At 42.4% G+C, this 21,336-nt stretch overlaps 1 protein-coding gene across 13 annotated transcripts in view; it reads left to right on the top strand.

Moving 5' to 3' along the window:
* MARCHF8 (membrane associated ring-CH-type finger 8) overlaps window positions 1-21,336 on the top strand; it is a 99,398-nt gene that overhangs the window by 28,715 nt on the left and 49,347 nt on the right. For 7 of the 13 annotated variants that reach the window (XM_037399007.1, XM_037399011.1, XM_037399010.1 and 4 more), the window contains one exon: window positions 18,443-18,574. The exons of 4 other annotated variants lie outside the window; for them this stretch is intronic. In XM_037399007.1, the coding sequence (XP_037254904.1) occupies window positions 18,443-18,574 (132 nt within the window). Of the gene's footprint in view, window positions 1-10,332; window positions 10,422-15,542; window positions 15,646-18,442; window positions 18,575-21,336 lie in introns of all 13 variants that reach the window. 2 more of the 13 variants (XM_037399015.1, XM_037399016.1) reach the window with 2 other exon arrangements.

The raw sequence follows: 21,336 nt of genomic DNA, 5'->3' as shown, positions 1-21,336 counted from the left end.
ATGTTTCCTGACATATCCAAAAGCTAACAGCTGTCAGGATTTGGATTGGAAATGAGGAACCAACGCTGGCACGTGGTTGAGGTGTTGCACTGGTTTTGTTGTGTTACAGCACTCCCTGTTTGAGGGCTTTGTGTCTCCCTTGCTGAAGTAGGCTGATGTGTACCACAAGTTCTTAGTGTACATTGCTGCAGCGAGTGAAGCTCCCTGAGCAATAGCTTCTACACTGCTCTTCTAAGAGTGTGCGAGTAACTTCCCAGTTGTGGCCTCCTGTGCTGTGATCTCTGCAGATCTTGTAAGCAGATCAGGATGGACGGGATCAGTGTTTGAATGAGATATCATGAGGTGTTGGTGCAAGTCGTGTTGGGTGCGCAGTGCTCTTGCTTCCCAGGTCTACACCACTGAGAAGAAAAACAGTTGTCATCAAAGATCACGTAGAATTTATCACAGAAGCAGATGAATGTGCTAGTCAAATTTAAACTAGCAAGTTTCCAGTTGATAACCAAAACTTCCTTCTGTCCTCTGCTCTAGAGAAACTGTCTTCTTGTCTTCTAAGTGCTGTGTAGTACTGGCTGCTGCGTGCTCAGCAGAGGTGCTGTGATGATCTCAATCATCTGCAGGTGCTTCTCAAAGGTGTCACTGTGGAGATACTATGACTACCAGGAGATAGCAGACTACCTATCCTATGGCTGGATGAAATTATGGTGAGGGAAATCTTCATCGTGTTGCATCTTGCTAAATTTCTTCTGCCTTCTTAATGATCTCTTGCATCGTGTAACAGGAAAGGCACTATGGCCTATTGATTCAAATAAGCCACATCTTACTGGAAAAGCAGGACTTACTTGAAGAAGAAAAGAAAAAGCAATAGAGGCATTTGTAAGAATTGTTAGTCATAGATCAGTAGTGCAATATGAAGGAGCATGCTTTACATGGTTGAATCCAGCGTGATACTTTAAGAGCTGGTACACTGTTTCTAAGGTACAGAAGCACTGTGTGAACTTTTCCATTCGCTTTATGGACTTTGACCTGGGAATGTGGGCTCTGGCTGAATTGGATTCAAATACTCAGGCATTTGTAAAGGGTGTGTGTGTGCGTGTGTGTTTGGTTTTCCTTGCCCATTGAACCAAATCATCCATTAAGCAGCCAGGCTGCAAATCCTTTGAGAATTTTACCCCTTATTATTTTTATACCGAGATTTATGTGAGCTGTGTCATGTATTAACATTGAGCCTGGCATTTTTCCTTTATTAAATTTGCTTTCTTTAGAAACTGGTTAACTATGAAAGAAATTTTGTCCAAGTATCCTTTCAGTCTTCCATGGAAAGCAGAATTTATCTCCTGCTGTGCTGTTTCTAGGCTTAGCCTCAAAGTGGGAATTGCAAAGTCCTTTTGTGACAATTCAGACCTTGGCTTTTACTTGGCCTGTTCTATGGATCATAAAGCATTTCTCAGAAAAAGCTGATGTCACACTTCCCACTTTTTAAAAAGTAGAAATTAGACAAATTTTTGACAGAGCAGGCAACCTGTGACGGAAGCACCTGTGAAGAGCTGCAGTGAAAATGCTTTTGTTTCTGCAGTCTGGGAGCAGGTAGGAATACTTCCCAGACCTCATCATTTGAGAATACGCCAGGTGACTGACATGGTTGTAACACCCTTTCAAATTGTACCGTTGCTGTTGTGCTGAGAGGGTGGTATTTCCATGGCAGATTTCTATGCTAAAACAGATTTTTTTGGAACATGTCAGTGTAGGAACAGGTGCCCAAACATACTTCCACTCTGATTACCTTTAGCAGGTTAAGTCTAATGAGGAGCACCAAGTAAACAGGAAAATTGCTTGAGAAACTGCTTCATACCGAACACCTCTCTATTCTCCATGGGTGCATTTGTACACACTTAAACACCACGCTGCTTGTGATCTTTCCTTTGGGATATTAGGAGAGTTGTTCTTGTGCTTGTTAAGACACCTGAACTGTTACTTGCATAAAACCCTGCCTGGGCATAGCACTTGGCAGTTGCTGTCAGGTGGCCTAGCAAATGTGCTCTCATGGGGTGTTGCCTGTTTCTTTACTCCTATAAATATCCTGGCCTCCGGCACTGGTGTGACTGCCCGAGGTGCTCTTTCTGCGTTTGCATGCCTGCCTTCTCCCTGTCCCATTCTTGCCCCTCGCTGACTTCAGGGCTTGCTTCTTCTCTCCTACATGACCCTGGCAAGAGCACCACTAACCTCCCCTTCTGTGTGGTACCTGGAAAACTGGCAAGAAGTAGACAGAGTGCAGCCAGGCCTGCATTAAAACGGTGGTCTGGAGCATGGGATTTGTTTGCCTTCTACTGCCGTGCTAGAAGGTGCTGGGCAAGTCCCTTGGGTGCCTGTGCTATCCTTCCTCCCCTGTCTGAAAAAAGGCTAGCACTGCTGGCTAGCCTTTTAAAGGGCTTGAGGTGTATAGCTACAAGCTGAGTAGCTGAAAGCATTTGTTAGTAGATCCTATAGAGCGACTGCTTTGCCAGAGTCCCACTCTGCAGCTGATGCTGCTGAGCCAGCCCTGCAGCAGAACGTGATGGGCATGGGGTGCGTGGAGAGCAGAGGGGTCTTCCCCCTGCATGTAGGCATCGCTTCATCTCGATCACAGTAAATGTGCAAAATGCTGTGACCTTCCCGAATCCATTTGCTCTCTTTGTGCTTGAGTGCAGGATGGGAAGCTGGTCCTCTTGAGCCCCACTCTTGGACACTAAAGCATGCTGCTTCCTAGCAAACCCCAGCGAAGTGGGAAGAGAGGAGGCAGGAGGGATGGGATGGGAGGGAAGGGAGCTGCTCCCGCTTAAGCAGTTCTGACAAAAAAAAAAAAAAAAAGTCAGATTGCGCTATTTGATTCTGCATTGTGTTTGTCTTGGAGTGTGTACAGCATGTGTGTGTGAGGAAAGGAGCAGATGGCTTCTGAGTGGAGATGAACTACAAAAGGCAAACTGTGGGAAGTGGTTTCTGAAAGGGATTTGAAGAAGAGGAGAAAACCCTCTTTTTTGAGAATTCAGTAAACATTATAAAATCTAACAGAAGTTGATACGGCAGCAGAGTTTTATGTACTGATGCTTCAGAGCAGAAACTTGGAAGTTTCAGATTTTGCTGTTTGCTTGTAATCAGACTCATTCACATACAATCTCTGTTTTGATTTTGTCTGCTTATTGCCTGTGAACTTCTTGCTTTGGTGTCTGAAGACTAGAAATTTAGAGTTAATTATTGTGATCTGTAGCTGTTACATTAACCTGAATTTTTAAACCACCTCTCTGATATTAACACAATCTCTGTCTACCTTTCATTACCAGTTCACTTGAATAAGCTGAGTCTTGTTCTTCAGTTTTCTAAGAGAAGGGCTGGTGCTGTTTAATTATGTGATAGCCGAGTGTGTTTTGGTGGTGGTGATTTGCAGGTCTGGGGCTACTTCTGGTGTATGTTAATGTGTAACAGCTTTACATATAGGCAGCCCTGGCTCTGAGCTCATGATTTTAGAGTTTATAATTTTTTCTTCCCTGGCAAAAGGGTTGTGACCAGCAGCACAGAGCGTAGCTGGAGGCCCGTAGCTAGCGGTGTTCCCCAGGGGTCAGTACTGGGCCCAGTCCTGTTCAACTTACTCATCAGTGACCAGGATGAAGGGACAGAGCTACCCTCAGAGCGTTTGCAGGTGACACAGAGCTGGGAGGAGTGGCTGATACACCAGGAGGCTGCGCTGCCGTTCAGTGAGACCGGGACAGGCTGGAGAGCCGGGCAGAGAGGAACCTGATGAAGTCCAGCAAAGGCAAGTGTAGGGTCTGCACCTGGGGAGGAGCAACCCCATGCACCGGTACGGGCTGGGGCTGGCCTGCTGGGAGGCAGCTCTGCAGAGAAGGACGTGGGAGTGCTGGTGGACAGCAAGTTGCCCACGAGCCAGCAGTGTGCCCTGGTGGCCAAGGCAGCCAGAAGGACCCTGGGGTGCATTAGGAGGAGCATGGCCAGCAGGTCGAGGGAGGTGATCCTGCCCCTCTGCTCTGCGCTGGGGAGGCTGCAGCTGGAGTGCTGTGTCCAGCGCTGGGCTCCCCAGTCCAAGAGGGACAGGGAACTGCTGGGGAGGGCCCAGCGCAGGGCTGCAAAGGCAGTGAGGGGACCGGGGCATCTCCCTTGTGACGAAAGGCTGGGAGAGCTGGGCCTGCTCAGCCTGGAGAAGACTGAGAGGGGACCTGTCAATGTCTTCAAATATCTTGAGGGCAGGTGCCAAGAGGACGGGGCCAGGCTCTTTTCAGTGGTGCCCAGCGACAGGACAAGGGGCAGCGGGCACAAACTGCAACACGGGAAGCTCCTTCTGAATATGGGGAAGAACGTCTTCACTTTGAGGGTGACAGAGCCCTGTCACAGGCTGCCCAGAGAGGCTGTGGAGCCTCCTTCTCTGGGGACATTCAAAACCCACCCAGACAGGATTCTGTGCAACCTGCTCTGGATGAACCTGCTTTAGCAGGGGGTTTGGACTAGACAATCTCCAGAGGCCCCTTCCAACCCTGACCGTTCTGTGAAAAGCATGCTTCCTTGTTTGCTTTCTAAGAAGTGTGTCAGCCATTATCCCACAGCAAGCTGTATGTGCGTGTAATTATCTGTGTCAGTGCAGAGTGCCACTGAAATCATCGCAGCTCCACAAAGGCATGAAACAAGGCCCTGATCATACTTTGCAGTGATTTTCATCATCCAGTGGGTATACTGTTTTGTTAAAGTGATGCTGTTAGGTTTCTGCAAAGTGATTTTTAAAGTTCTTTGTTCATTAAAGGTAATTTCTGTAAATGAAATGAGAGACACCAGAAGTACAGAGGATTTTTTTCCTCCTGTAGGATGTTTTGCCTCACTCATTGATGCATAGCGAGTTACTTGGTTGGTTTGCTCTTTCAGACAGGTGTGTTTCTTTACCTGGTGAAATGGTTAAAGTAGGTTGGGGGGTTGCATTCTTTTGGGCTTTTTTTGGTTTTGTTCAGGGTTTTTTTTCAGAGTAGAACAAAGACTTAACAGTTCTGCCAGGGAGGCATGCTGTGGTGTGGTACCCCTAAAGTACTTAACTTCAGAGTTTTAAAAACTTTGTCTACCTTTCAAATTGCTGATTTCCCTTTAAACCATGAACCCGAGCGGTTTAAAGGTTTAACTTCTGAGAAGCTATATATAGGTTTAGATTTGCACCCCTGGATTTAGGTAATTCTGCTTGGCCTTTATGCCATTTATGAAGAATTCTTCATGGGGGCGGGGGGGAAGTTATTCTTCAGAAATTGCTCTTCCGTGCATTGCTGAAATCTAAGCTCCTAGGAGTACAGTCTTCCGAGTCAGTAGTCCTCAGACTTAGAAACAAAATCCACCTTTGGGATCCATTCAGCTTTTCTTGGTCCCAGAAGAGATGTTCTGTCATCTGCTACTAAATATGTTTCCCATTGGTAGCAGACATTGCTCCTGTTTTAGGAAGCTGCTTATGGAGATTTTTCATGAGAGCTACAAGTCTGCATGCTTTTGTAACTGAGCAAGCCCAAATGTGTGTTCTGTGAGGTCAGTGGCTGCAATTCATAATTTCATTTTCTAGGAGTCAAGAACTGAATTTTTGACATCTTTAAAGACAAAGGGAAGAATGGGATCTCCTATTTGTGGAGGTTTAAGTTTATTTACAGCCTAGTTCTCTCTTCCTGTAAATGAGCGCTACTTTGATGTTGATGCAAATGAGTAAAAGTGGCTAGTTTATATTTTTTCATATGCTTGAATGCAGGCTGCATCCAATTCCTTGTGGACCTAACAACAGGTCGCTGTCTGGGTCAGGGAGAGAATTGTTCTCACATCTGCAGCATTTGGCTTCATCCCTGTGCTGAGTGGATGCTGTGTGTTTCCATCACGTTCTTTAAGGGTGTAGTGCTGGAGGCAAGAGCCTGGGACCATGTCACTTAATGCTTTGCATGCATGTTACGCATCTGTTGATGTAACTGCAAGTGTGCATGTTTAGCACAGTTATTCATACACTCAGATTCTATGAATGTAGAAACAGGTTTTGGTATAGTTTTAACATTAGAACATTTGCAGTAAAAAGTTTGTATCTTATGCCTAGGTTTTTCAAAGATCTTATAGTAAACAAATGGGTTGTACATCTAAATTTTTTGTGTAACCTACTTGTGTCTATATCAAAGCTGGATTTGGAGACAGATTTCCAGTGTGCCTTACTGCCTTGAAGGATAATTTAATTACCTGCTTTTAAGTACTTATACCTTGGAAAATCACTACTCTGGATCTCATAGACATAGAAGGATTTATGGATGTTTATGTTTAAAGTCAATCAGATTATTTTTTTTAACTCTTAAGTTCACTCTGTGTTAACTGGAACTAGTGTGTGGTTGTGTTCATTTAGTTAAGTACACTGTACTTAATATCTCAATGAACCTGTGGGGATTTTGGAAGAATTTTTGGCTCCATTTTTATTTTTAAAGTACACTGTAAATAGCTTTAGGTGTGAAAAATTACTTGCTTCCGGATGTTCTTGAATTACCTTATAAACAGACATTTGTAGTTGTCACCTGTTCTTGACTCATGCACTTCCAATGTGAGATGAAACCTGGATCTACAGTATCTTCATATAAAAGCCAAAAGACTTGTTTTGCCTTTGCTTTCACCTTCAAGCCCATTCTTAAGGAAAAAAGAAAAAAAATTATATATGTTCTGTTCTTTATTTAATGGCTCTTTAGCACATAGGTTGTGCAAAGTGTTTTTCCTTTAGATGATATGCTGTAATGTTGGAGAGTATATCATCCAGTTGACAGAGCATAGGTCCAAGAGCTTTCTTTAAGTTGTGATTCTGTTGTGGTTTTGTAACCCCTCGGATTCACGTGCTTATTGTAAAGCACGCAGAGAGATCTTGTCAATGGGGAGGAAAGTATCAGAAACAAGTGTTTCTTGCTAGTCTTTCAGTTCATTCATTCTTCTGATTGCAGGTTTAACTTCTACTGCAGAGGTGATATTCTAGGTTTATATATAAATAGCAGCTGTCCTCATGCAGGATTGTCTGTGCAAGATATCCACAGCTTTAATAGACATTTTGATCTTTCCACAAAGGAAGCAGGTTTATGTGGCATGTCAGCTAATTTCAGTCACCTTTAGTATATTTATGTAGGGTTGTTTGTAACAGTACTGTGTTTACCCTTTGTCCCAACCTCCTTGGACAAGCTTCAGTATGCCCATGAAGTGGGATAACAGTATATAACCACATAATTAAACACTGTTACCCACACATACACACTTAATCTGTCAAGAGATTGTCTGCCGCTTCAGGACATACCAAATTTCTTTCCCAACCTAGAGGTTAACTCCTCCAGTAGAAGTTTGAAGTGAAGAGGCACATGACGCCTCCCTGTGAGCTGGGATTATCCCATTACGGTGTAAGGTAGTACTTCCCAGCACCCTTAGTATAAACACTGAGTGGTAGCCCCTCCTGAGAACCCCTGCCTTCCTCCAACACCAGTGTCTAGCCGCATGTGTGCCACTCAACGCCTTCCAGCCCAGCCTGTCCCACTTGCATGCTGGCAGTCACCGCTGTAACAGCTTTGTGCTTCCGTTCCTTTGTCTATGTGGGTGTATCAGGATCTTCATATTAGCAAATACTTGTAGCAGATTTGAGATTCACAGGCAAAAATACAAAGAACAGTGTGTGACCTTAGTAGATGGGAAACTTGCAGAGCAGATGAGGTTGAGGAAGTCCTTGAGGTGCTAATCTTAATTCAGGTGCACTTTTAAATGTATCATATCACAGTTGGAGCGTGAGCTAGTAGATGTTGAGGGCTGAGTTCAAAATGCTGCACAGCCATGGTGGCAGATCAGAGGAGAGGTGACCTCAGCTGGCAAGGCCAGGCTAGGAGCCATTCCAGCAACAGATGCAGGAGGCCTGAGCGTACAGGGAAGTGAGAACCCAGAATACGTATCGGAAACACCCCAGCACATCTGAGATCGTGGCTGCTGAGGATGCTGGTTAGTTGGTTGTAATTCTATAAGTGTGATTAAAGTGGGCCTGATTCACAAGGCAGGTGAAGAAGAAATGAGCGCAGAAAGGAGAGGTGGTGTGCAGTAGAAACATATACACTGATCATCAGGCGTGGACTTCTGTCCTTGAACTTTTGTTAGTCATGGAAATCTTTTGCAACAAAGTAGTTGATCTTTCTTCTGCTAGTTGAGTTTTGTATTAGCCATTTAATTAATTGATTAGTTTCTACAGAGCTGTCAAAAATGGACGTTAAAAGCTTGCCCACATTATACTGCAAATCTGTGCGGAGGCATGTTATTTGAGCAAGGATTTTCTGAGCCAGTATAGTGTTCTTTCTTCTGTACTTTGTCACTAGGAAAACAAGAAATGAGTTAGAAGAACGGCATCCCATACGGTCCTTTCTCATTTTCACGCTATTTCAGGACAGCTGCTCAGTCACTACCAGGGTTCGTTTCAAAAGTGTCTATCGAGTTTGAGCTATTGTGAAGCATCTCCCATGCTAGATTGGTGCTTCCCTGTGTGTGGGAAGTTAACCTCTCTTGAACAGAGGAAAAAAGATGCTTGGTAGGAGCAAGAAGCAGATCTCTGTGTATCTTCTAGTGTTTGGGGAATGGTTGTACAACAAAAAGTTGTAGTTTCATAGTTGAGTACTGTCTTTCCAGGGCAGACAGAAACAGAAGCAGGCATGTCTAAGTCCTCTGAGGCCCTTAGGGGATTGATGGCACACAAGAGAAGTTGTGCCCTATAACCTCTGCAGTGTATGTTGATGCCAGACTTTACCATACAGCCCATGGGAGTGACTAGTGTATGATACTTTTTTTTTTTTTCTTCTTTAGCTTCTTCGTATACTATATTTTAAATCCTACGATCACATGTTGATAAGAATTACAGATTGGCATCAAATTCTTAAAAGAAGCATGAGATTAACCTTTTCCTAGGATTTAGAGAGAGGAGCCAAAATAAGGTGGTGTCAAAGGTGTAGGGGCTGCTTCTGGCTTTTTTGAATACTAACTACCCAACTGATTTTTATGTTTCCCTTTAAAGTGGTCAAAGAGCAGCCTTGTAACACACATTGGTAGCTTTTCCTGAATGGAAAGTTTCAGAACAGGGAATGTTTTAGTCAGCTCTGGCTGGATGCACAAACCCCACGTCAGTTGCGCAGTTTTTTCTGGAAATCATCTGCCTGCCTATTTCTAGCAACTATTCCCAAGCAGTAGATGTCAGAGGAGGTGGTTTCTGGATTGTTCAGTTTCAAACATCACTGTTTCCTTAAGCAAGTGTATTACATGATCTTTTTTGGCTTTAGTTTTTAAGCATAACAACAGTGAAAACATTTGATTGATCCCAGACAATAGGAAAGAGTTGCTGTTTGAGGTTTTTTTTCCCCCTCAGTCCTCTTTAGTTATGTTTACTGTAATACAGATGGTTGAAAGCACATTACTAGGGTAAAGATTGCAAAGCAGGCTCGTATGCAACCAAGTGAAACATTCACTGATTTTTGCATCTTAATTTCTCTGAGCTGGTTAATGTAACAGCAGTTAAACAGCTTCATTCCGCATGAAATGCTGCAGTGTGACTTCCCCTTTGGCTGCTGATAAGCATCAGGTACTCCAGAGACACTGGAGTTACTGAAACATTGCAGGCAGAAATGTGGAACTGACCCCTAAATAGGATGTTTCTGTTTTCACACAAAGAGGTTGGGATGTTTGGGAAGAGGGAAACACAGCTACTGCTTACCTGTAAACTTTAAACCATAGCTATTTGGAGTTAAGCGCTTAAAAGGGAATCGCTGGGGTACTTAATGGAAACACTTGTAAATTAGGGCCACTGGGCACTGCCAGTGTTAATTTGTGCTTAAAGTAATGAAAGATACCCTCTCCCCTTACAGCTGGGAACTGAACTGGTTTTCTTCTGTGAGTAATCTGAAAACCTTGACTATTGGGCTTACATTCAAATTGCCAAGTAAAAAATATGTATCATCATACAATCATGAAGTTCATGTGGAAGAGGGAAAGGCATTTTGGAGTGTAGATTAAATTTTAAAAAACAACAGCTATTTTGTATGTAATTTTTTAATATGCAAAGCAGAACATAGCTATCTAAAATATATATATATTCATGTATCTGTAGGCACTAGTAATAAAGGACTGATTGCCCTGCTTCCTAACTGAAATCAGCAGCACAAAAGCAGCACCTTCCACCACCAAACTGTTTCCCATCGGTCTGGTTGAAAATGGCGTGTTTTATTTTAATGAGTCCTTTGAAGTTTGTGACGTTGAAGGCCAGCAGGGTTGGCCAGATCTGACTTGTGGTGACCTGTGTTACAGGGGTAACTAGATGCGACGTACATTGAACCCATAACTCATGGTATTTGGAAGAGGCACTTCAGCTTCCAGCCTTGACTTGAAGATGAAGGGTAAATCTTCTATCTTACTCAGTTTGTTTCCATGCCAACCACCATCGCAGTTTACGGAAACCACACACAACTTTCATTTTTTAATTCTGAGTTTTTCTGGCTTCAGCTCTCAGATGCTGGTTGTTGGTGGCTCTTTCTCCATTAACTGAAACAGGCTCTTGAATTGTGCTTTTGGACCTATCAGTGTGTTTTACAAATAAGTTAGGTCATCGACTTTTTAAATAAACTTACAGGTAACATCTTTGTTCTTTCCTAGTAGGGTGTTTCCTACAGCCTTGAAAATGTGTGGGCGGAGTGAGGGATGGAAGGAGATCTTTTTCAGCCCCCTCTCCTTCTACTGGAAGGGGAAGATTGGGACACTGAAGGTGCAAGTGTCTTGATTACAAGGCAAGCTGTGCTTCTCTTGCTTTTAGGGTTTTAGTGGTATTCTCCCTCAGTTCTCCAGCACCTACCTTGGCAGTGCTGGACTTCAGAGGGAAAACTGATCTCTGCTTGCTATAATGCAGTGGCGAGCGGCACTGATCCTGACCTCAGACCCATTCAGGTTTTATCTCCAGTTGTCACTTCACTGCAGCTTCCTAAACCCTTTACTGTACTCCTGCTTTATAGGCTGAAGCCTGTATAACTTGCAGTTACAGCCTGTGTCACTTTGATTTGGTGAAAATATAACGCAGTTTGAGTACAGGGGTTTTTTTCCCCCAAATCAATTTCAGATGCTCAGTGTCTGTAAAGTGGCTGTAAACCTCATCATTTTTAGCACCCTGCTAAGCTTTGTGTCACCGGTAAATGTAACTGGCAGCGACTTTCCTATGTTGTTCTTTTCATAAATTCATTTCCAGATGAGTACTGAAAATATTGCCTAATGCCTGGCTTAGCACTGATCTTGTGGAACCAGCAGAAACATCTTCATTTGATTCTGCCTTGACAAGGCCAACTTCAGATCTGTCTGGAGTCACGTTTTCACCATTTAACATGTTTTTTATCATTATAATTTGTTCCATTTTAGATGGAAACATTTGGGAAAAGAAATAAAACTAAATGCTCCACCATATCAGACATAGTGAAGGTGGGAGTTTTGGTGAGCTAAAACAGACTCTAGGGAAGTGTTAAGAGGAGATAATAGGCTGGCAAAAAACCCCAACAAAATAGATAGGGTAAGCATGTCTGCGGCAAGACAGCGCTTTATCCCAATTGCATCCTGAGCTCAGCTGGTGTGAGGGATGTTTCATCTGCAAGAGTTAGCAGAGAGAATTTTGGGAGTGGGTAATGCACCCAGGTATTAAGGCCTTGTTTTACACCCTTTGTTCGGTGTATTTTGGAGCTTGAGTAAATAATGCCGCTTTGAAAGATGCTTCCTAATGGTTACTCGAATGAACTGACTGGAGTATAGGAGTTTGCAGTTTCCATGGGAAACTGGGCCTTTCCCACAAATGCAGCTAGGGAGAGAGAGAGGATCTCCGTGGCTGGGCTGCATTGTTCCCCTCGGACCTTCAGTTCCTGCTGTATCGTGTCCACACCATGCTGTTTTGTTCTATTTTTTTTCCCCTTTATCATCTATAAACCTCTGTTTCTTTTTGAATGTGGATACAGCAGAGAGCACAGCACTGCTGTTGCTCCTACGTTTATGAGCATTTTGAACTCCCCCCAGTCCACCTGGTCTCACGCCGAACAGGACTGGTAGCAGCTGCTTATCTCCTGAAAGCGTTCCCAGTTTTAGTCTCTGCCTGGCCCTGCTGCTCTGCCTCCAGTCTGCCAGGAATGCTCCTACTGCCCCGTGAGAGTTCAAAAATATGTACTGAATGTGCTGCTAAGCATCATCTCCAGATCCAGATATTTTCTTTCACAAATTCTGATACCTGGATCTAAATACTTTAGCAACTTTGTTGGTTTCAGTCTGACCTTTCCAAAAGAAGCCCACCTGTAAAGCCTGTAGCAGGTAGCTAATCATTACAAGAGCCCTGCAGTTCCTTAAAGACTTCTCTTTGACATCTCCCCACCTCTGGTGCTACAGCTACTCATTTAAAGGAACTACTTTGAAAGTGCCATTTGCAGGTGTCTCATCCAGCAAAACCCAGGTATCTATCCTCTGGCCCCCTCTGAGGATTTATCCTCTTCCAGAAAATGTCCACCACGGTCCCTTGACTCGCACATCCACCACCAACAGTTCGGCAGCAGGCTCTGATGCCTCCTGCACTGTCTGTCCCCACAGATGCTGTGGGGTAACCAACAGGAACACAAGAAGTAGATCGTTGAAGTCCTCCTTTAAAACTGGCTTCTGTCTGGCTACCTGCAGTAAACCCAGCCAAGGCACACACAAGTCTTGGTGGATTACAGAGTGAGGGAAGGCAGATGAGATCAGCCTATTTTTATGGCCCTGCTGTTTTTCAGTTCAGTCATTAGGACAGAAATAACTGTGAAGCCTGAGGTTCTAGTTTATAACCAGAATTTTTGGGACTGTTTAATGCAGAGCCATGACCAACATGTCTGTTACATCCTTTCTGGTGAATTCTCCTTGTGCAATATTTAGGTGGGTTTTAGCTGTCATGAGTTTTGAATCTGATGGGGGGTTGGGTTTGGTTTTTTTTAAAGAACTTCTGAGGAAGCTCTTACAGTTCCTTTTTATAACAAAGTTCTGTTTTTTACTTTTTTTCTTAGATTTCTCAAATGTTTGTGAAAGTCTGTTAACTAGTTCCTGCAAGTGTGGTTTTGTTGGGGAAAGCTTGTGTGTAATCCACTATTCTGAACTCAGTTATATTTTCTAAGGCCAAAAAGCAGAAGAAAGAGCCCAAACTGTAGATGTGAGGGGAAGTAAAACCATTTAGGAAGCTCAATACGCCACTTAGTTTCTTGATTTTTTTATTTCATGTTCAGTCACCCAGTTTCCTCTAGTGTGAAGTTGTGAAGTCCTTTTTGAGGATTTGGTGTGTTGTTGCTTTTTTGTTTTGTTTTTTTTCTGGAATCAATCTTTTAATGCTTTTTGGAAAAATTCTACAGGCCGTATTGTTACACCCCACTCTTGTAGGTGCATTAGTGACACCCACAGTACTTGGGTAAGCACTATTACATTGCGTTGCAGCGTTGTGAATGTACTGCTGCGGTGGCAAGTATTTGAACTAGGCACAGGCAGCAGCAAAAAGGCAGCTCCTGCCTAGAGGTACTGCTGTCTTTCTGCCTGTTCCATGGCAGCATGGGATGTTCTGTGGTATTTGTTAATGCCTGGTACGGAGTTCAGATGCTGGTGCTAATTTCATTTAAAATACATACAAAATCCTCATCTTTTTCCGCTGTTAAATTCACATAAGCTCAGAGAAACATCTGCTGGATCCAAGTCTGTTAGCTCCTTCATTGTGTTTCTGATTGCTGAAACTCCCTCTGGCCTTGTTTGTTTGGAAAAAGTCTGGTGTAACATTGGGTCTGCACAGCCTGCAGCATTGCATAAACCAGAGAGGAGCACTGCAGCACTTGCACAAGTGTGGTTATGTGAGTTCATGGACAGGAAACACTGCTTGGTATTTAACATCTCCTCATCCCACCTTTTTGCCATTGTGCTTTTGCCATCCAAATTGGTTCTTCCTTCCCTCCACCCTCCTTTGGGGTCAGACCTGGGAAACATCCATCAGCTGTTCCCAGGCAGTACCAACTGAGATGGTCACAAACAAGGTGCTCGGGCACACAGAAACTTAGGAGAGAATAAATGAGCTAAAAATGCAAGATAAATTGTCCCTAGATCATGACCATCCTTTCCTAACCTGTGGCCAGGGAGGACCATAAGCGCTCATCCCACTGAAGGTGTACCTGCTGCTTGAGATGCGCTGCAGAGAAATGGCCCACTTTGCAATTGTTATTTTACTGGTCAGGGGATAACTGATCTTTTTGTGCTGCCCCTTTCAGTTCAGAATAGTTGAGTTGGTTTTTTTTTACCCAGACATCAAAGAAGTTCTGATTGGCAGCTTGGAAATTTGCGTAAGGTCTGAAAGGAGGATTTATAGGAAACGAGCAGATGGTCTACTAGAGAATTTCCCCAGGAGGCTGCAGTTATTTAAAAATGGGAGAAACTAAATAGACTGTACAAGATTTGACTGTAAAATTAACTGGCCAGCCAGTAGCTAAATACTTAACAAAATTATTCAGCTTGGCCCCTAGCATAAGCACGTAATGAAGTGATGTGTCTGTGAGCTGAAGCCATACATACTATTTCAAGTCTCACCTAATAAGCGCGCATGAATGAAAGATGATTTTGCTAGCACAGTTCTTGCTTTGGTCAGCCCTCTCCTATGTCTTTTCCTTTCATGGTGGCAACATGATTGTTCGGGCATGCAGGAGAATGCTACAAAATGCAGTTAACTTTAAATAAATACAAAGCTGTTCATCAGAATGCCATTAATTTTTAAACTGCTCTTCTTAGCCTCATAAATGTAAGAATTAACATATTGGTTAAATTCCAATATTTTATTACATAATAGAATGTTTAATATTTGATGGGGGAAAAAGACCCCAAATTGCTTTATTTTGGGGATGCAAGACTCAACAGTATGTTAAGCCTAAGTAGTCAGGTATCACCTCATTAACTCATGTCACTTTGGAGTTGTTTGCCATGTGGCTTTAGACTGTCAATATCCATGTTTCCTTTTTTTTTTTTTTTTGAAGCTGTGATACATAGGAATTGGGGGAATTGTGTATGGATGGGTGTTTTTAAATGGACAATCAGTGTAAATTCCATCGTTTTCAGACATTAGGTTTTTAGAAACACAAACTTTTTATGCTACATTAAATAAATGGATGGATTCAGAAAACATTTGAGCTCATTATTCTTTAAAAAGTTAGGAAGCACTATTTTTTTGTTTAAATCCTTATGAAGGACGCTTTTTAGAAGGCAGATAAGCTTTAATTTTCTCATATGTTTTAATTTGAGTACCCAAAGGAGAGAATGTTCTGAAATAATAAAAAGTGTTTAATTACTGTCATGCTCATCTGTGTTCTGGTTTGCTTCTCCTGGAAACTTACTCATAACACCTGGTGTCATGGGAGTAGTCCTATGTGCCACATGTAGGTGTAGTTCTGCTGAGAGTCCATCGGTGAAATGCTGGTGCAGAATGTAATTAAACTGGATTTGTTTTCCAGCCTGCTGCGTTCCTATAATTCTTTGTAATGGTAATATACCTGTTGAATTTGGAAACAAACCCTCATAACCTTTGAACTAACCTGAAGTACTAAGAGGAAGAGGGTAAGTATCCAAAGGACTCTATAAAATTATTAATTGAGCCTAAATACATACTTCCCTGTACATAAAGCTTCACAAATACGTGTTTATGGCAGTTATCATGTGTGTCATCGCCCATCCTCCCCCAGCAATCCATTTCCATTAGCCTCAGAGTTACAGCCCTTGGGGAAAAAAAAAAACACCTCAGAATTCAACATTATCTTTTAGATATTAAAGATAACATCTGGAGAGTGAATTCATGGCGGTGCAGTTGCCTAGGTTGAACTAAGGCAGAGATTTTGTTTACAAAGTGCTTTTTGCACAAGTCTTGTGTGAGCCAAAACCAGGCACCACTGTGAGACTGCAGGAGAGTCTGCAAGGCAGGCGTGGAGAGGGAAGAGCATTCTGTTGTTTAGCAGAAGCTCATCTGGTATGAAAATAGGGGGATGAGTTTTGAACCCAGCCATTGACAGAGCTAATCTTGCAGCTTATTATTTACTATTTGCTGCGGTTTCTGAAATTGAGTCAGTTGTATAGACATGAATGTAACATACCCTGTTTAAAAACTATTAAGTTTAAAAGTAAGATTGCACTCTAAATGATTCACTTCAGCTGTTTAATCTGCTGTTTGTTTATAGTGTAGAATCTGAGTTATGCCATGTGATTATGTTACCTCTAACAAGGTGTAGCCCTTTTAGCATCCTTTGCAGAAATGGAAGATCTCTCCATGAAGCAGCCCTCCTGCATCTGTCATGTTCAGCCCAATCGCATTCCTTGAATTTGTGGTGTACAAGGCTGGGTTAATGCAGAGCCTCCACCTTCTCACTTCAGGCAGCCCTGCTAATTCTCTGGAAGCTTCTTGGTTCCCATTTTTAAAATTGTGGTGGAGGAGCTGAAGGAGGACGTTAGGGCTGTGTTTTTAAATATTAGGAAGCTTTGCCTCCTTGAGGTTTATCCATAGCGTATTGGTAAGTGAAGCATTTCCCCAGCCTTTGTTTATGGCTCTGATAATGTTTGTGTGGATTTGATTTTGTATTGTGCTTTTCCTTTTTGAAAAGAAATATTTGGTCTGGGGGGAGGAAGAAACAGCAAATTCTGCAGAGTGCTGAGGATATGGGACCAGCTGTGGTGGATGAGACAGAAGGTCCGTCTAGCTCAGGGTGTTGTCCTTGAGTATGAGAAACAAAGTTACGTACAGAGTGGCCCTGGCCACAAGGCTTGTACCGTGTAATTTTGTGTAAAATTGAATTTTGAATATGGTGCTGTCATTTGAAAACCTCAGTTTAGAAGTGGATGGGGCAAGGAGCTGCTGAGGGTGAGAAGATGGAGTTGGTCTGGAGAAAAGTGCAGTTGAAGGGAAGGGAAATCCCCTCCTCTGCCTTGTGGTGTGTATAGCATTCCCAGGGTCAGAGGTATCCTAGGCAAAGTGTGACCATAAATGCTACTGCCTGGATAGTGTCATCTGGAGAATCCTAAGTTTAGCTTTGATCCTTAGCAGAGGTGAAAGAGGAGTACTTTTGAAAATAACCACCAGTCATGGCTGAGCACTAGGTCACTCCAATGTGTTGAGTATCTCTTTCTCTTTGGCCTTTCTCAGTTGTCTTCACCTTTTCGCTGTCTTTTTTTGCGTAAGTCACCTGAGGTGGGGGTAGAAAGCAGGGACTGTCGCTGAGCTGTGATGTGACCTGAAAAATGCAGCCTCAGAGATGTCTAGAGTTAAGTTATGCCCAAACTGAAAAGCTGTGGTTCAGGGTTTAGGAAGCTGCACACACTCTCTCACTGCAAATGGTAACATTAAAGCCACGTTTCCTTTACAGGCAGCTAATGGCTTGTAAGAGCCTTGTCAGTTGTGTTAAGACAGCAATGTCACTTGGATTGCAGCAGGTAACTGATAAAGAGATGCCAAATAATTCATTGTGTATCTAACAGCGAAATCAAAGCAAAACAATTCTGAGAAATAGGACTGAAACCACAAGTGGCATGTATTGACATTTTCCTATTGCAGTAATTGCACTTGCAAATAAAATACTTGCAAATTAGTCCTGGGTTTGTTCACTCTTTGGAAGAATATCTGAAAGTAAGTGATTTTTGTAGTTAGCTTGCAAAGTTGTACTGACATAGCGGAATTTATTGCTCAAGAAAAGCAGCATGTGAATTTATCCCCCATATTCTTCCGCCCACCAAGTTCTCCTAAGCAGTATCTTTTCTCTCTAAACAGTCAACTGAACTTGCCAGCTACAGCAGGCATTTTTTTTTCCACCTTCTTTGTGCTGTATTATTTTCTGGTCTGTCACATTCTTTCTCAGTTTTTGCTGTTCATCTTTTTATACAGCCTCTCGCATCACAGCCCTTAAGAATAAGAAAAATTAATTACTAAGCAACTGAATTGACTAGGATTGTGTAGTCCAGACATATGGCTCTGTGCTTATCATGTTTTCTTTGGCTTCTAGCTGCGCAGATTTTTATCTTAAAAAAAAAAAATAAATCACCAGATCTATTAGTTTGACTAACGAGTGGAGGAAAGAAAATGGATCTGGGAGGGGCATCCTCCCTGCTCTGGACATTGGGAGAATTTTTATGCTTCATAGAACAAAAAAATTGCTAGGGATTGCTTTCAGGAAAAGGGGAGAGGTGGGCATGAGCTGCTGCAAGGAATGGAGTGTGTTCATAGGAGTTCTCATGCATTATTCATCACAAGCTCTTTTCACTGGGATCAGCTGGAGGAAGTAGTTAGTCTAGTTTGAGCTACACTAGTATTATATTTAGGGGGCTTAAACAAGCCCAGGCAAGTACAGCACCAACTCTTTCTCTTCATCTGCAGGCAAATGTAGGGCAGTCAGCAGCTCTGCTTACACAGCTCCGTCTCTTTAGTCTGAATAACAGGAGTCATGCAACCAGAGGAAGCTACACTGAGGATACACACATGCATTCATGCTGGAAAATGAAGCTTCAGGTAGGAGAATGCCTTGTCAGCATAGTATCTTGGCAGTATCTTACAGTTCATTGTAGGGGTGCTGTTAAGCCCTGCAAAACAAATATGTACGTCAGGGCAGCCTGTCAAGAGAGGCTGCTGTAGAGGCTCCTCGTTAGAGTGCTACGTGAACAATCCCTTTCAGTGTGATACTTGGTTCAGTTATAATTGTGAAGCTGCCTTTTTTGGTGTTTAAGCACCTTTCCTTCATTCACGCTAACATTCTTCTGAAGGTGCTGAGGATTGAAAAGCAAACATATAACTCGCTGGTGTTTGGACATTTTTTGGGTGCTTTTTATTGAAGCTGGTGTTTTAATTGTATTGGTATTAGCACTTTCATTTGGGGGGAGGTAACCGTAAGAGAGTCTGTTAAAACACAGCTGGATGTGGTAAGCCTTAAGCTCCAATTGTGTCCTTTCAGAGTGTCTGCACTTGAATGGCTGCAGTATTTACTAGTCCCCCCCCCGAATAAAGATGCTTGTAAATTGAGGCTTCTGTTCACAAAAGCTTGTCTGTATTTTCTAATGTTGTCATTCTAAAAGAAATCTATATTACTTCTGTGTACAAGGTTTGTATATTTAGATCATCAGGGCTCGAGCAACATTATTAGTTCAGTTTTAGACAAAGAAGGGGATTTTGCAAAACCTTACGGAACAATAACAAAGGGGCTTTGTTCTGTTCTGTGAGCATTATTTGCTGTGTAATGTGTGTTTCTGCATGTGTGAGAGAAGGAGATATACAAACACATAATCTCATTTGGCAAGAATATTCAAATGTTATTTGCTTTGTGTGTCTAAGCATGTATGCTGCCTCTGGCTGCTAACCGCACCGTGCTTGTGAGCATCCCGCCTGCCTGCCTTTCCTGGTTGGGGGGTTTGCTTTGGTTTGGGGAGGATTTAACTTATTTATTTATTTATTTAGATGGGCTGCTAAAAAACCCAAACTTGAAAGTGCAAAAAATCAAAGACTCCCTGCTAGACAACTAGGATGAAACATTGCTTTTCTGTGGAGGCAAGTTGTTTTCTTTTCAAAACGATAGCTTGAAGTCCAGTCAGGGTTTAATAAATAAGCATTACTGGTGGGAGCAGAAATTGTCAGATTTATGTAAAATCCTCCAGGAGAAGATTAATGATCATGTGCTTTTGGGGAAGCTTAAATGTATGCTGCCTGCCAGTATGTTGTCTTCCAAGATGACTTGATCATCTACATAGAATTTGCATGTACGCAAGAATATGATATTTAGCGACATTTCATTCTTCCTTTAGTTAACAGTTGGGAATGACTCCGTCGCACACACTATCAGCCTGGAGCTTTGGGCAGGGGGGAAATCAGTACTAATTTAGGAGTCCTAAATAACTTGAAATGCTAACTTAAAAACTGAAGCTCCTTTTGACTTCACATGTTAAAAGTTCTTGAAATTTATATGCTGTACATACAGTGAGAGTTGGTCTGCTGCTTAAAGTTTGCAGATGCTTCAATATTTGTCATGAGATAGAGAGGTGACAGATCTAACACTCTTCTGCAACAGATCGTATGACCTTTCAACAGATAAGATCCTTGTTTCATGGAAGCTTGCTATCAGGATTTTATTAGACTTGTGAGGTCCCATGCATTCAGTTACTTGATTGAAATCAGCGGAATTAAGAGATGGATTTGGGATTATGTGATTTAAACTTTTAAGATTTGTGTTCTTTTTTTTTGTTTGTTTAGCATTAAAGTGTATTTTACTGCTTTAGTACTCTTACGCCTGGAGTCCAGAACTGTGTTGTCTAGTCATCAGGGTATAGGGAAGGAAGAGTTATTTCCGCACTTGCATGTTTAATATACTGAGTGGATGTGTTGATAGTTTAAAATGAAGTTTTCTAAAAGCATCTCTGTGGTGTTCTCTTTCAACTACCCACATTCAGATCTTGTCTGTATTCAGCTGCCCTGCCACCCACCCAGGCAGATTTTTTTTATTTATTTATTTATTAATCAAATAAAATTTTATGCTATCACTGTAGCACAAAACAGCAATTACAACCTTATTGGCACAGAGAGGACTCAAGCATGTTCTCCTGCGGCTTAAACCACTTTGGGCCCAGATAAGAGTGTTTGATGTGCCATCTGAAAGTGCTCAGGTTTATGCCTGTGCTTCAAAAATTCCTCAAAATTCTCATGCAGCTGAAGCATGAAGGACCCAGATGGACTATGACACTGTAGATCATAAAATCTCACTCTTGGGGACAGAAGTTTTATTCTGCTGCTTACAATTTTTTAAAATTCAGACATTATTATTTAATAGTAAAAATATTATTAAATAAGGAACTTTCACATGCCTGGGAAATGTTCTGGATCAAAATATCAACAAATGTTGCAAAATATTCACTCTGTCATCAAAGAGTGAGGAAAATAATTTAGACAGAGCAGAGCACTTCAGGCATTACGTGCAGGTCCAGGAAGGTGAGAGTTTGCCTTGAACAAAAAACCCCCAGCCTATGAATAAGGGAAAAAAGGGCACAGATCCAATTTTGTGGTTATTTTTGTGTGGATCACTGAAGAGGCGGAATCAAACCAGAAGAGGAACGATGATACTCTGTATTCAAACGGTGGCAGGGACCAGGACTGAGACTGACTTGATAAAACTCCTTCCCAGTTTTGTCTCCTATCTCAGTGTCTCTTTGTAATGAAATATCAAGGTTCCCAATGGCAGAGTCAAAAATGCAATTAAAATATTCAGTATTTGGCAGCAGCCAGAAATGACA

Source organism: Falco rusticolus, chromosome 9 (assembly GCF_015220075.1).
Source record: "Falco rusticolus isolate bFalRus1 chromosome 9, bFalRus1.pri, whole genome shotgun sequence".
NCBI classification, from domain to species: domain Eukaryota; kingdom Metazoa; phylum Chordata; class Aves; order Falconiformes; family Falconidae; genus Falco; species Falco rusticolus.
This window is presented reverse-complemented; position numbering and strand designations above follow the sequence as displayed.